We start from the raw sequence: 15,357 nt of genomic DNA on the forward strand, positions 1-15,357 counted from the left end.
GGATTTTTTTTTTTTTTTTTTTTTAATTAATATTTTTATTCAGGATGCATAAAATAAGATACTGATCAAAAGTGACAGTAAAGATATTTATAAATGTAAAACAAACGTTGTTCTATTGAACTTTAATTCATCAAAGGAACAAATGTATCACTGCTTATTATCCACAAAAATATTAAACAGCACAACTGTTTTCAAAACTGATAAAAAATGTTTCTTGAGCACCAAATCAGAATATTATAATGATTTCTGTAGTGTCACGTGACACTGAAGACTGAAGTAATGGCTGCTGAGAAGTCAGCACAGGAATAAATTACATTTTGAAATATATTCAAATAGAAAAGTTATTTTAAATTGTAATACTATTTATTAGGGATGCACCGATACCACTTTTTCCAGTACTCGCCCGATACCGATACTTTTATTTTTGGTACTTGCCGATACCGATGCCGGTATTTTTTTGCATTTGTACATTTTTTAAATATTGGGTACAGAAACCAAAAGGGTATGTATAATGTTAGTTGGTTAACTTCATTTATCAAATAGATACAGTCAAACCAAAATATATTCAGACACCTTCAACATAATTATTCAAATTACAGTTAAATTTTGTAAAAAGTGGGAATACTATCAGGCTTACATTTGTTTCATTTAAAATTAAATAAATTCGTTTTTTTTTTTTGACATAATGGTATATATTTAGCGCTGCATAGTTCCAGGTTCTGTTGACACACCATAGACCAGGGTTCCTCAAATCTTGCCCTGGAGGGCCAATGCGCTGCAGAGTTTAGCTCCAACCCTGATCAAACTCACCTACCTGTGATTTTCTAATGATCCTGAAGACATTGATTAGCTTGCTCATGTGTGTTTGATTAGGGTTAGAGCTAAACTCTGCAGGAAAACGGATCTCGTGGGCCAGATTTGAGGATCCCTGATCTATGATTACCAACATACATTTATATGGAGCAGTGATTTTCAGCATGGGCTCCTGGGACTGGGAGGGCAGCTCCCGGGTTGGCTCTGATTGGCTGGAGCTCTGTGTCTTAGCCTGCGATTGGCTGTGGGCTTGAGTGTAACGAGGAAGTGCTGGAGGCATGTGATTCTGTGTAGGCGGTTGAGCAATTGGATTAGAATCGATGTTGTCCCACACAACAGCATCACGGTTCACCTGATATTTCACAACGACTGTCACCCCAAGGTCCTCAGATGATGCTGAGCTGAAATAAGAAGCACAAGAAGCCAAAACAAAATAAGACTTTTGTAACTTAATAAGTCTCATTTAGAAGAAAGTCTTGACCTCAAAAACTACAAAGGTGGTTGACTACCTGTCAGTTTTTGATAGGGATGGTCGACCAGATGAGAAAGGGGGAGAGGGTAAGATGTTGTCAGAAAGAGGTCTCTGGGATATTTTCGGGATCGGGCTTTCAGGCAGTTCTGGGACCTCAAAATCAGCCTCTAAAAAGAAATTAAGGAAGTTTGTGTTAAAATATTTTTATTTAGAATTTCACAAAATAAAACACTTTGCACTTCGGTATTTTAATTATTTTTTAATACCTAATAACCTAATTAAATATTTAAGCAAAAATAAAATTATTACATTATTACATAGAATCAGGCAAGGCGTCCCCAAAGGGGGTTCATGAGTTGATGAAAAGCTAAAAATGAATCATATCCAATGAAAATAAAGGAATAGGGTGGCACAATAATCACAATATAGTGATTATCAAAACAAATTAAAGATTTAATTAAATAACTAAATAGTCTGATGCTCTGCGTGTTTCAAAGCGAGCGCTTCTTGGTTCACAGCAAATGCAGTGCACTCCATCTGTGCATGTGCTGTGAGTTTAACATGCATTTGGGAACACTGATGTGTGCTAAATTCACCTTTTTTTACCCATTTGTATAATCTCCAACGTTTTTGTGAGAAAAAGTTTACAGCATTTCAGCAGTATTCTGTCAAAATTAAAAGCTTGAAGATTTGAAATGTTTAAAGCTTGAGGGTTCAGACATTTGAAATTTAAGACAGAAACATTAATATTGTAACTTGAAGTGTAAAATAAAATTATTATAATTACTAGCAAAATGTTCCTTTGTATTTTACAGTACAATTGAAAGTTACAACATTAATATATTTTTATCGCCATTTTTGTAATTAGAGTAAAAACATAACATTATTAATGAAAAATTGTATTATCAGAAGTGTGAATGTAATGTGGACTGAGACTCTGTCACAACTAAAGAGAGATTTGTGTCTACTTTAAAGACCAGCTCAAAATAAAACACTTACTAAAAAGTTAAAATTGTATCTGTTTGCATGACATGTAACCAGACATCAGAGAATTGTAAACATGCAAACCTGTCACTAAATTATATTAACTTAAAATATCAGGGGGTACTTCAAGGAAATATTTTATGTCTAAGAGGTTTGGTTGACAAAACAAAGTTTGAGAACCCCTGCATTAAAGGATGAACAGAAATGAAATTCTGGATGTAATAAGGTCATTTATTGCTGTTTATACCTCATTAAAAACAACAGTGAACCATTACTTATGTAATGTTCCTGTACCTTCGGGGAAGAGGCTCTTGGAATACTGTATAAGTGGCTCTATGACCGTCACAACTTGCACCGAAGAGGCAGATGCCATGTCCAACAATGACGTCTCTCTGAAAAAAAGAAAGACAGAGAGACAAACAAATTATACGAGATTACATTTTAAATGCATAATTTAGTCTAGATTTGTGGTTGTGTGTGCTATACTGACCCCTCACAGCGAGGCCACAGTAGATTAGGCCCAAGCACTATGGCAATATTACTGAGTGTCATCTTGTTAACCGCTTGCTGCTCTGACAAGTGTGACAGGAACTGGACAAGGTATCTGATGAAGAGAGCGATACGTCAAAGATATAGACACACAGAGTGAATGTGAGGTGTGAAAATGTGCATTAATATACTGAACAAAATTATAAACGCAACACTTTTGTTTTTGCCCCCATTTTTCATGAGCTGAACTCAGTGGATATAAAACATTCAGAGTTGAAACTCTAACATACCTGAGGTTGTTATAGTTTTCTGTGGGAAGTTTTTGCAACACTGTCCGCAACTGTTTTAATTTTTCATCTGTTTCTTTTTCTCTAAAAACAAAAAACAAAAATTAAAGACAATTTAAATGGTGCTTTAACACCATTGATACAGAAATAAACAAGTGCATGGACAGACTTACGCTGCAGCTTTGAACCAGTCATTATAAAGTTCAAATGTCATGAGCGGTTCAGGCAACTCTCTCAAGTAACACTTAAGAGCACCTGCAAAGACAATACAAACAAAACCAAATTAAATATATCAATTGGTATATCAATATAGCACACAGATGTTTAAGCTGCATTTAATCATTTTTAGACAGTCCCCATTCACTATTAGTGTATAAAAAGAGCAGCTTGGACATTCTGCTGAAGTTCTTCTTTTGTTTTCCACAGAAGAAAATCATACAAGTTTGAAGCGACATGAATAAATGATGGCTGAAATGTTCCTGTAATAGACAATGAAGTCCTAGCAACATTTTATATGCTGCAGTTTGTCACCTCAACCACATATCGCAACCACATTCAGAGTAACACAAAGCACTTTTCCCAGTATTGTCAGTTAAGGCATCAGCTAACGCTAAACTCATGCAAACAAAGTTACCGTCACATAAAACACACAGAAAAGTTGCTATGGCTCACCTGCGACAGCATGTGGGTCATAGCTGAACTCATTCTGGTCAACAGTCCCTGAATCCAGACAGCTTTTCAGTTTTTTTACAACAGATGCAGCAGCTGCTAGCCTGAACAAACCCTAGATGACAGTTGTAAAGATAGATAGTGAGAGATTGTTAAGATGAGAGTGGAGAAGTGAAACACTATACTGATGATACTGGGCATGCAGTTATGTGGGTGTGCAATTATCTGTGTGTAAGTGCAGATGTGGCTTTTAAATATGCATGTTTGAGTGCTCACCTCTTCCCTGAGTCCTGTACGTAGCAGCATGCTGACACACTCCTCAATAGGGACGGCAATCTTTCTTTCACCGCTCTCAAGGTGAGACAGCAGAGGCTCTCCAAAAACCTTTTTCTCTGATGAACTCAATTGGGGCTCTTCAAACAGACAAATAATTCATTTCAAAGTCGTGATAATGCTGCTGTCTGTGTAACACGTGAATATTTAGATGTTTTAAACACTGCTAATCACCCTTTTCCTTACCTGTGTGGCTGTGACTCTCTTTGAGCTCGGTTATGTTTTTCTCCAGGAATTCATGTGAGGCCTTGTGATATTCAGCTTGTAGCTCTAGAAGCTGTCAGAAGGGCAAAAAAACAAGCTTAAACATCTTTTTTCAATTTACTGACTGAAAACATCCCAAGGAATCATCCCGGGACAACTGAATGGCAATAGTAAGACAATATATTTATTTATAAATAAATTACAAAAGTAAAAAAAATTTTTATATTGTATACATACATATAATACAAATAACATTAAATGTCAGACAGTTATATACACTAAGTCTACTGAAAAATAAAAATAAAATAAAAGTGGCAAAATATACAAATAAATAAATATTTATTTTAAAAATTACAGATAAGGTAAAGATAACTCAAGTTTTTTTTTCACTTAGTGAGTTTTTTACTCACAGTATTGACTACTGACATTTAAAATCTAATCACTGTAATAATGGACATTTTTATAATGTTAATGATGATAATGATCAATGATATCTTGTGTAATATGAGTTAAAAGGAACACAATTCTGACATGGTATTGGTGAAAAAGGGCATTACTGATGGGCCTGCGGGGCTGCAAATGGTTGAGAAACACTAAGTAAGAACATAGGTACTCACACGGATGAAGTAGCTGGCATACTCATCTTCTTTAGTGGCAAAATGATAGAGGTCTGCAGAGTACTGATCCTGAGAAAAAGAAAATTTGTTGTTTTATTGATTTCCTTGCTGTGCATTCCTTGAAAATACAGAGATCTCTTCTGATGAAACCACACATTTCATGTTGACTCGCCAACCCACAAATATGTTTTCTGACTTTTTTCACAATACATTGTAACATGCTTTTTGACAATATAAACAGCAGAGAAAGGAAATGAGATAATCAAGTGATGTGAATTAGATTTGAACAAGCTGTAAAGTTTCAGTTGGTAGCCAAATGTTATTTTATCATAACAACTTGTAAAAGCACCCTAGGTTAGAACAATCTGAAGTGAACCTCTTTCATGTTGAGATCAGCTAGCAGGAAGTAGTAGGTTATAGAATGAGAATGACAAAATATTGTCCAACCATGACAGCTCTCAGAATAGTTTTAGCACGTTATGTATATATCAATGCTAATGTATTTGTTCAAGTATGGACTTGCTACTGCCAGTAGATACACAAACATGCTGCTGTGAACATGTAAAAAAAATGCTGCTACTGCTGCTGCATGAATAGGCATACATAAATCCCATAGCAGATCTAGACAGGTGGAGCTGGGGGAGGTGGAGGGTTCAGAGGAACTCAGCAAACACTGAACCAGACTATTTAAATGTTGAACAAACTGGTTAATTAGGTGCAGAAACAGGCCAGTCAGCTTGTACCGTGTAGTAAATCATGTGATTGTGCCACCTAGAGTTTCATGACTGAACTAGATATTAAATTGGCCACAATAATATAATAAATCTGTGACTAGTGAAGAAAACGACTTTATCCAAGCATAACCTTTATAGACTCCAGTCTTTTCCAGGCCTCCTCTACATCCTCTCGTAGTCCGTCTTGCTTGGCCTGTGGGCCTGTGCTGGCCTGAGATCTAAAAGTGAGAGACAGATTGTGTAAATGTTCATGACACAATCTTAATAAAAGAGGATCGTAAAGATATGAAGGTGTGATTTACATTGAAGGAGAAGTGGAAACATATTTTGGTCATATTGTTAAAAAAAAAGAAAGAAAATCACCTGATGCGAGCATTATTCCAGTCTGTTGTAAGTTTAGCAAACTGTTTCTTGTTTTTCAAGATCTCTGGCAGATCCTCCTGCATGGATAACATCGGTCATGAATGGGTCATGAATACTGCCTGTTTCAGTTCATATAGTTTGGTAGTAAGAAAAAAACTACCTCACTGAGCTTATTCAGAGGCACAAGAACAACTTTTTCCAACTTCATCTCAAAGTCAGCCAGAGTCCGTGCCAGGAAATTTTGCATAAAGCAGCACATTTCCAGAACTTTTCTGCAGGAAAGTTCAGGTGTGTAAAGGGTGTATTTCCAAGGCAACTCTGAGGTATTGTTTATTCACACAATGTTAAAACATTAAAATATTAAAATATTCACCTTATGGAGGAATCGCCATCAAAATCCTTAAAGCTCTCAGCCATACTGACAGACAGCATCATGAGGGGTAACTTTTTCTGTAAATAATCAAAGTATGAATGGGTTATGTGAGGAAATTAGGAAGTATTGCATGGCATGATTTTTGATAGTTCTGCTTTAGAACTATCTACTTACAATAGTTTACATGGGTATCACAGTTAAGGGGCAATGTAAAATAATTGTGTAAATTCATGGCACAAGACAAGATCCAAAGGAAGAAAAAAAGAGGGCAAAACTGAGCAGCCTGAGCAGATTTTCCACACTGAATCTTGTTTTACAAAGAAACAAAAAATAATAATGTTCTTGAGGAAAAAGAAATTGAAGGCCTGTATTTAGCACTTATGAGCAGCTGCCACACATTCAAAGCATATCCAAAACTTTTCTGTCCAGACATAATCATCCACATATACAGACAGAACGAAAACCTCAGAAGACAGATTCAGGGACTCTCCATCAGCAATTTGGGATTAGGTTTCTTAACAAAATGGCAGGCCAAGATAAACTATTGGAAGAAATCCCACCTCCATCCAGTGTGATGGTGGTCCATGTAGATGATCTTCACAGCCACAGCATTTCATCATATGACCATTTCATTTGTCTTTTTGAACGTTACTTATTTTTCATATACAGCAACTGCTTAATCTGCTTCAAAATCTCGTCCAACACACTTACAAACCACATGATTGAATAGGGGGTCAGCTTACCATCCGTCTCTCTGAGTCCAGTCCCTGCTGACTCTGCAGGCAGCCTACCAACTTCTTATAGATGATCTGGGCAGCTTTCTTTGCTGGCTCCACACGCTGTTCAACCTTAAAGCAACCAGATGGAGCATTCATTTACAGGGCCTTGTATTCATATTCTGTTAGCACAGCTTGTGTGTATGTAGGCATCTCAAAAAACTGTGCCATATGCAGATTTATTAGTTAAGGTGTAATAGTGGTGGAAATGCCCTACCAAAACAAGATCCTCTGAGAGAAGATCAGTTGCATCCTGTGACCTACATTAAAGAAACAATTACCGTGAACATTACTTACATAATACAGATGGCAAGCTATATGATGCTGCAGCTGTGTTGATATTTTGACCAACAGCATGACTGTAAATGTATAATATTGCTTAATTATAAGCAACAAGTTATTTACTGAGTAAATTGGATTGAATTGGTTCAGTGAATGATTCAATGACTCACTCGTGATGACCGTTTTGTTCCTCAAAGAATCAGTGTTTTTGAACAATTGACTCACTCATAAAGACAGTGGCTGCATTTGAATATGCTTCCCTACTATTTAGTAGGTGAAAAACAGTATGTGAAAAGTGTAGAATGTCCGAATTCACAATATTCATAAAACATTCGGCAAAAAGTACACAGACAACCAAGCAAGGTAGTGAAGTATGCATACAATCGACGCTTTACTATCCCATAAGGCCACGGGAGAGTATTAGTGAATGGCAGTGATGCTGACGTTGATAGGTTACATGATGATAACAACATGACTATTGTGCTACATTGGGATTTCATTCCTGCTACACACATTCATATACAGAGTTTATTTATTTACTTTTTTAATGGTCACAAAGTATTATGTGATTTTTGATGCAGCCAGTGTTTCTGAATTGAATCAGTGTGTATAAACAAATCCTTCGAATTAATGATTCAATGACTAACTTACAAAGAGAGACACTTTTAACCAGCCACTGCTAATAACAGACTGACAGTGATGCAAACAGTGAAAAATCCCAGTTTTGTTGGACAGCAAAAAAACTCATCCAGATTAAGGACAGCATCCTCTATGCTTTCACTTTTCTCATTTCCTCCTTATTCTACTTTGTACTTTTCTGAACGATGGCGGAAACATTGTATTACTAGCACATCTCGTGTTTATTGCATCTGCTAAATGAATAAATGCAAATGTAAATTCTTAAATCACAAGAAATTCAACGGTTGCAAAAGCTGCCAACAGCTGTGACCTAAAGCAGCTAAAACTAAAATTAGAGAGCCAAGGCTGCTGTAGAAAACAGGCCAACGTGGGTAGAGGGGAAGTGGACTGTGGGCTGAAGCGCAAACCATTTTACTCTCTCGCTTTTATCCACAATCTGTTGTGCACCATGTATGAGTAGATACACAGAACACAATTTCTAGCCTGAAATATCATCAGAGACAGATGAACGATGTCATTTCCTACATTTGCAACATCATCCAAGAACACAAAAAACATGAGAAGCCATGTTTGTGTCGCTGAAGTGGTGACCGGGTTACACTGCGATTGCATCAGATATTCTTGTTATCCCTGTGTTTTTAAGTCTTATTAGTCTGTGAAAAGGATATGACGTTATTCATCTTTTTTACAGCGTAGAAATCTTTTGTAACATTATATATTTACCGTCACCCTCGCTGAATAAAAGTATTATTTCTTTTAAAAAAACTTACTGACCCCCACTATAGTAGTGTACATTCAGTATGTCAATTACAAAATACTTGTCATTTTATCGCTGGCTTTATTGTATAGGCTGTTCCATAGGACCAAAACAAGCACATGCAGTACGTGGTATACGTTTTCAGCTTCAAAGGTCACACAAACAATTTTATCAGCGTGGTATTGTCTCTGCTTTGAGTCTGGGGTTAAGAAGTTTATTAATATCCTGTTAACGTCATATCAGTGCAGACTGCAAGACTAGCATCTTGTTCTGTGCAACCTGCAGATGTGCTCTCCACCCTCGCAAACTAAAAATTGACACCATTTTATCATGACCTTTTTCAACACAATCACCTAATCACTGTCATGTTAGTTAGACTCTACATAATAATAAATATATGTGAAATATGTGTCAAATTATATTTAAGCTAGGCACAGAGAGCGTGAATGTCAATGAAATCTAAGATCTAATATTGTTTGTAATAATTGTTGTCATGACATTTTATTTTGAGGCTTGAACCGAAATAAATTTACCAGTCAATGTAAGAAAGAAGTGCTGAAGTTATAGACATATCAATTAATGAACAGTTGTACTGTTATCAAATTAATGTTTTCACCACAACATACGATGAAACAAACCACCTTCTTCACTTCAGACTACCTTACACCACAAATAGCTCATATTAGGAGAAATAAAACAGCTATCAATAATATGAATATTTAGTTTTGTTACAAAAGATAAGCAAGTCTACTGCATAAAACAGTCACTTAGTCACATGTGGTGTCATTCCAGTAACACTGTCACATAAAACACCACAAACATAGTCTGAAAGCAACAAATGAAAGTACTTACTTCCCCCCATTTCCAAACTGTTTTAAGATGTTAAACTGCTTTAGCATGATCGTGAAGAATCTGTCGCCTTCAAGTCCTTGTTTCGTACATGCAGGTCAAGAGTATATCAGTTTCATTTGATAAAGAATATTGTTCTCTGAAGTCAGTAAACAGGCATGTCATTCAGACTTGTGTCAGCAACAGTCTCAACTTGACTGTTTCACATTTGTGCACACACCTCATTGACTTGGAGAAAGAGGAAGTTACCAAATGCATAAGAGGAAAGACATTTTCATATCATGCTGTGAAAGTCATGCAGTCCTCTCTGAGCCACAGAGAACACTGAAGTAGATGTGCACAGCACAGAGCATTCATTTGCTATGTATTGTATATAAACAACTGCCAGGAGTCAGGTGGATGGAGTAAGAGGCTTTATATACTAGAAAGAGAATATGAATTAAAAATGGACATATTTACTTCTATATACATCTGTGTTAATCGTAAACTGGGTATAGTTGCTTCACCATAGTTAACTTTGTGGCATTAATTAATGTTCATTTCATTACCTTACCTTTGGCAATCAAGTGTGAATTGTCCATCACATTACAACCATTAAATATGCACTGTTTGTATGTGCAAACAGCAGGATGTGAAAGATAGGTGAAAGGGGAAATGTTTTTTCATATAATTTATGGTGGAGTGTCATCACAAATTATCATCTTGAGGGAAACACTGTGGCTAAGACTATGAACTGAAACCAGTGGAATGTCCCAAGTAAACATGCTATGGGGGAAATGGAGCCTCCTACAGGGGGCCCGCTGCAACAGAAAAATACAATATCGTTTCTAATGTATGCATGTATGTATAAATAAAGAAATAATTCATGGCATACTGGCTCACGCAAACTATGGTTAGTGATTCGGTTCGGCAAACTAAGGTTTTTGATTCGCCAGAGTCAGAACATTGTATAAAAAACGTATTATTTTAAATATTTAAATACCGCGGACTGATCTCAGATATTTACATAAAAAAAGCTATCGATTCACTTTAGAATAATAAACTTTTGCTCAGTTATTATACACAATATTGAAAACTGGAAACCATCTATTCGTGTAACAACAGGCTCATATAATTGGTCCTTTTACATCACCGTTGAGAAAAGCAACGGGAACACGTGACATTTGCTGTTCGGCTTTAGGATACGAGGTAACTTAGCATTTTTTTAATTAAGTGATCTCTAAGAATATGTAAATAATCGATTATAAATGTGATTAACATGCGGGTCTAATCCTCGCAACCATTTTTCCAGCCTCTGGATTATCACCATACAGATTTATCATAGCCTTAGAATAAATATGCCATCTAAAATGAATTTTTCAATTAATGAAAAAATTTTTATTCGACTAGCTTATCAATTTTTTTTCCAAATCTCAACTATCACTACATTAATATTGTGAATTCAATATCCCTGTGTTGAAATGTAAAAGTATTGACTGACAAAGAGAAAACACTTTTATTCATTTATCAATTTATTTATTTATTTGTATACAACAAAGTTTCAAATAAGGAATTCCACTGATTTCATATCAATACCCCATGTAAATATTTATTTCAGTGCTGGTGAATGCTTTACAAATGTTAAAATACTTTGTAAATAATTGTGTTTAAGAACTGGAAAAAATGTTGCACCATGAGCATCATCAATGTAATATTGCTTTCCTTAAATGGTAAAGGCAAGTCAGGTCCCAGCAATTGGCTAAAGCATAAAACTCTTCAAAATACTATGAGGGCACACCAGTGAGTCTGAACAATGGTCCCACCTCAAGAGAAATGGAAAACCCCTGAGTAAAGGGGCATTATAGAAGATGATGTGGTGAATGCAGAGACATGCAACAGCTCCATCAGCTGTGCTGAAGCAGCTACTTTAATACTGTCCTGTTTATAGCGATGCCTTTTTCTGTGAGATTGCATTAGATTGTGTTTAAGTACTTAAAAACAATAACATTTTAAATGATGTAACCTGCAGCATTAGGTTCCAACATGCCCTGATTTCACAAGGTAACAACCAAAATACCCTTCTATTAACCTTTAAATGACTACAGATGCATTTTGCACTTAAACAGGATGAGGCCACAAAGATTGACAAAAGACAGTACAGTAGAAGGGCTGATATTTTTCTTTACATAAAAATACAAAATGTCTAAGTTAGTGATGGACTATTCCACACTACAACCTGCTTCATTCTTCCCTATCAGCTCACCTGCAACCCTACCTCACTCTTCCATAACATCCCAATCTAATGTAATGGTGATAACATCATAGAAATGTAGAAATTGAGAGTAAACTCCAGCAGCTTTAGAGTCTGCGCACAGTGAATGTGTCAGGGGAAGGATAAGGTGAGTGAAGTTGGCTGGTATTTAAATTAAAAACCCAACAAACTCCAACATCATACACCACCTTCCATTTGACTTCCTATAAATGTCCAAATCTTCCAACCTTGGATGGATGGAAGGATGACATGTACAGATTCCCCTGAGCAGTCTCCTCTAAATAACTAGTCCCCTTCCCTCCCTCCCCAGAAAAGCCCTGTCCTGTGTGATGATGCTTGGACTAGTGTTTCGACTTTGCCTCTTCTGCTTCTTTTTCTGGAAAAAAAAAAAGCAGAGAAACAGACAAGATCAGTGTCATTATTAGTTATTAAAGGGATAGTTCACCCAAAAATAAGGAGTTTTTGGATGGACGATCCGTTTAACTAGTCCATCAGTATTATCTTGAGGAGGCGTACACAAACTTTTTACTATGAAAAGCCAAAAGTCAATCTTGATTGAGGGCCTTGACCCAGAAGTAAATGTATTATATCCATTTATTATATTAAATGTACATAAAAAGTACAAATTCACTTATATTCTCTACATTTATAATAGTGAGTTTCATTGAAACAAAAAAAAGTTAAAAAGAAAGATCTACTTCACTGTTTAATTTTTTTGTATGGCAGGCCATATCAACATATATTTTTGTTTGTATAATAAAATAATAGAATTTTTTTTATGGTAAGCAAGCCATATCAAAGGTTATTATGGGCAAACTTTGGCCCACTGGCCCTGGTTTGGGTATCTCTCAACATGTACACACCACAAATTATATTTATGTTATCATTAGCTATATTTCCATCCACCTATTTTTATGGTTATTTTTATTGTGCATTTTGGGATATCGCATTAAAAAAAAAAGACCGAACAGTGCGAACACTGAATGGAAATACCAAGATACGTATAAATTCTAAAAAAGCTCATAAAAAAACATATGAAAAAAAAAAGTAATGTGACCATGGGACGGCATAACTGGGCCAACCAGTCTCACTGGATGGAAATGGTGCTTTATTTGCAAATGTTTTTTGTGATATTCCAGTTTTGTGCATAAGTTAAATTCGCAACTTTGGATGGAAGCATAGCTATTGGTTGATCTCTCATTAGAAAACATAATGCTATCAGTTCACCTTTCCTTAGTTCTTCTCGCTTTCTTGCTGTGTCCTCCCTCTGCTTTTTTATAATGGCCAGCCTGGCCAGGTCTGCCCTGGCCTGCTCAGTCTTCCCCTCTAGATGCAGCTTCATGTATCGCTCCTTAGCCTTCTGCTTTTCAATCTCCTCTCTATACAAGGAAACACATAAATAAAGCAATAAAACAACAGTTTATTTGACTCTGAGGTTCTCAAGTATATGTTGTCCCACATACCTTTCCCGACGTGAGAGCTCTTTAGGTGCATTGACATCTATTTCCACAACCTTCTTACTCTTTTGGGAGACCCTGTTCGGATTCTCGATTTCAATCAGTCCTTCTACACCTTTCCTTTTAGGCTGCTTCGAGAGAGAACAAATCAAGAAAAAAACTTCATAAATCAGAAACAGCCTCTGCAACACTATCACCATCTTATATTAAACTATTTCCCTAATAACAAATTATCTTATTAATTTAAGGTTAGTTGACTAAAAAATTAAAATTCTCTCATCAATTACCCACCCTCATGCCATTCAAAACCCACATGACTTATATTCATATTTGGAACACAAATGATGATATTTTTAATATTCTCTCATTATTTTTGTCAATCAATTAAAAGTCCTTGTAACCAAGTAGCATTAAAAAGTACAAAAAGACATTGTAAAAGTAAAGCATATGAAAAAGCGGTTCCAGGTTTTCTGAAGAGACATGCTTAATATAATGAACAGATTTAATTTAGACCTTTATTCATAAACATTGATCAACACACAAACACAGAGCACATCAAAATAATATAAACAGCAGCTCAACTGTACCTGCTTAGGCTAATACACTAGAATAAACCTCTTTAATCCTCATGTAAAGCCAGTTTGAGCTTATGTTTATCATATTTGATGTGCTGTATGTATGTGGGTTGATCAATGTTTATAGGTGAATCAAAACCTAAAATTGAATCTGTTCATCTTATAAAGCAACTGTCTCTCTTCCGAATACTTCGATTAAAACACTTGTTTCACATGGATTACATTTACAATGTCTTTATAAATATTTTTAAACATTTTGGTTGTGTAGAATTTCAGTGGAGGAACAGAAATGTCCCAGGTTTCATTTAAAAAAAATCTTTATTCATGTTTCAAAGATTAACCAACATCTTATGGGTTTGAAACAAGGGTGAGTAAATAACATTTTTCCTTTCTGGGTGAACACTTTAAGTGAATTTAATTAAAATGCCATACTTCATCATCACTGCTGCTCTCCTCTTCAGATTCTGATGAACTGCCACGTTCAGCCCCTTCATTTTCTTCCTAGACCCAAATGAATCAGAGTTTCCATTATACAAATTGATGCTCAGCAAACAACACCTCCACTGTATCACTTTCAGGAGTGTGTGCGTGACAGAAGATGAACACTAGTGCACTCACCATTTCCTTCTGAGCTCTCATCTGCCGATCAATCTCCTCAGGGTTGCTGAACTGCTTCCCACGGCCCTTATGGCTTTTTTTGCCTAAGGTGGTGGGCAAGGTAAAATAAAAATTAAATACATTTAAAATATTTCAAAAAAGAGATAATAACACTACATGCAGCTACGTACTACCATAATTAGGCTAAGCATGAATAAGAATTGTCGATGAAGCTGTAACACTTCTCAGACAATCCATGTGGCTGCGCTGGCCCAGCATGGCCTGAGGTTTGTTACCCACTATAGAAAAGCTCTAACCATTAACAGTATCCCCTAGGACCATAAATTCACCTTCACTTCCAATTTCCCTTTCATGCGTTTTTTTTACTACAATACTGGCTCTGGCGGTATAGGTTACTGGAAAACATTAGAAAGCGATCAAGCAAGCACACGATACTCACCTCCTCTCGGCATTGTTGAAACACTCTGTGACGATGAAAACCCTCAGGAAATAAAAAAGATTATGTTTGGTCCTAAAATTAAATATACCCGAAAGGACTGAATAACTTTATTGTGTTCTGTGAGCCTTAAAATGGGCTGTTTTAAAGTTAAATATGACGCGACCTCACCGAGTCAAATTGATACTGCTGAAAGCACTATTTTGCCGCTTCCTGAGAGTGACGTCAGGCGACCGTCCTGTTGATGATTGACTGCTGGGCTGGCCAATCAAAATTCCAAATAGTTTCTACGACAGAGGAAGTTAGCCAATGCGATGGCATGATCTATTCATATGTTGTATTACATTTCTCATTATATGCAGTGTTGTTTTAATAGTTA

At 36.1% G+C, this 15,357-nt stretch overlaps 2 protein-coding genes across 4 annotated transcripts in view; both read right to left on the bottom strand.

Moving 5' to 3' along the window:
• sh3bp1 (SH3-domain binding protein 1) overlaps window positions 1–9,826 on the bottom strand; it is a 10,918-nt gene extending 1,092 nt beyond the window's left edge. The window contains exons 1-17 of the mRNA XM_016546042.1: window positions 9,645–9,826; window positions 7,332–7,374; window positions 7,082–7,186; window positions 6,339–6,415; window positions 6,126–6,237; window positions 5,966–6,042; window positions 5,733–5,820; window positions 4,869–4,937; window positions 4,234–4,324; window positions 3,991–4,127; window positions 3,718–3,829; window positions 3,219–3,300; window positions 3,049–3,129; window positions 2,760–2,873; window positions 2,564–2,661; window positions 1,323–1,452; window positions 952–1,214 (exon numbers count right to left, since the gene is read on the bottom strand). Coding sequence (XP_016401528.1) covers window positions 952–1,214; window positions 1,323–1,452; window positions 2,564–2,661; window positions 2,760–2,873; window positions 3,049–3,129; window positions 3,219–3,300; window positions 3,718–3,829; window positions 3,991–4,127; window positions 4,234–4,324; window positions 4,869–4,937; window positions 5,733–5,820; window positions 5,966–6,042; window positions 6,126–6,237; window positions 6,339–6,415; window positions 7,082–7,186; window positions 7,332–7,374; window positions 9,645–9,691 — 1,726 coding nt within the window. The 5' untranslated portion in view covers window positions 9,692–9,826. The remainder of the gene's footprint in view (window positions 1–951; window positions 1,215–1,322; window positions 1,453–2,563; window positions 2,662–2,759; window positions 2,874–3,048; window positions 3,130–3,218; window positions 3,301–3,717; window positions 3,830–3,990; window positions 4,128–4,233; window positions 4,325–4,868; window positions 4,938–5,732; window positions 5,821–5,965; window positions 6,043–6,125; window positions 6,238–6,338; window positions 6,416–7,081; window positions 7,187–7,331; window positions 7,375–9,644) is intronic.
• A 1,337-nt stretch (window positions 9,827–11,163) lies between these two features.
• Window positions 11,164–15,210, bottom strand: pdap1a (pdgfa associated protein 1a). 3 transcript variants are annotated; one of them, XM_016546146.1, is made up of 7 exons: window positions 15,150–15,203; window positions 14,982–15,023; window positions 14,543–14,625; window positions 14,357–14,425; window positions 13,356–13,480; window positions 13,120–13,271; window positions 11,164–12,268 (listed from the first exon to the last, which is right to left on the bottom strand). In XM_016546146.1, the coding sequence occupies exons 2-7, from the start codon at window positions 14,992–14,994 to the stop codon at window positions 12,234–12,236; spliced, it is 477 nt and encodes a 158-aa protein (XP_016401632.1). In that variant the 5' UTR covers window positions 14,995–15,023; window positions 15,150–15,203; the 3' UTR covers window positions 11,164–12,233. The 3 variants fall into 3 exon arrangements, with proteins under 3 accessions (XP_016401632.1, XP_016401633.1, XP_016401631.1); XM_016546147.1 differs by having other exon boundaries at window positions 11,165–12,268; window positions 13,356–13,477; window positions 14,982–15,210; XM_016546145.1 differs by having other exon boundaries at window positions 11,165–12,268; window positions 14,982–15,210.
• Between the last annotated feature and the right edge of the window lie 147 nt (window positions 15,211–15,357).

This window comes from Sinocyclocheilus rhinocerous, unplaced genomic scaffold (assembly GCF_001515625.1).
Source record: "Sinocyclocheilus rhinocerous isolate Xijiao unplaced genomic scaffold, SAMN03320098_v1.1 scaffold820, whole genome shotgun sequence".
In the NCBI taxonomy this organism is placed as follows: Eukaryota; Metazoa; Chordata; class Actinopteri; order Cypriniformes; family Cyprinidae; genus Sinocyclocheilus; species Sinocyclocheilus rhinocerous.

Excerpts from the sequence above, each read along its gene's own strand:
- pdap1a (XM_016546146.1), bottom strand. Across the intron at positions 13,272-13,355 it reads GAGCTCTCACGTCGGGAAAG|AGAGGAGATTGAAAAGCAGA; the intron begins GTATGTGGGACA and ends TTCCTTGTATAG. Across the intron at positions 12,269-13,119 it reads GCGAGAAGAACTAAGGAAAG|AAAAAGAAGCAGAAGAGGCA; the intron begins GTGAACTGATAG and ends TTTTTTTTCCAG.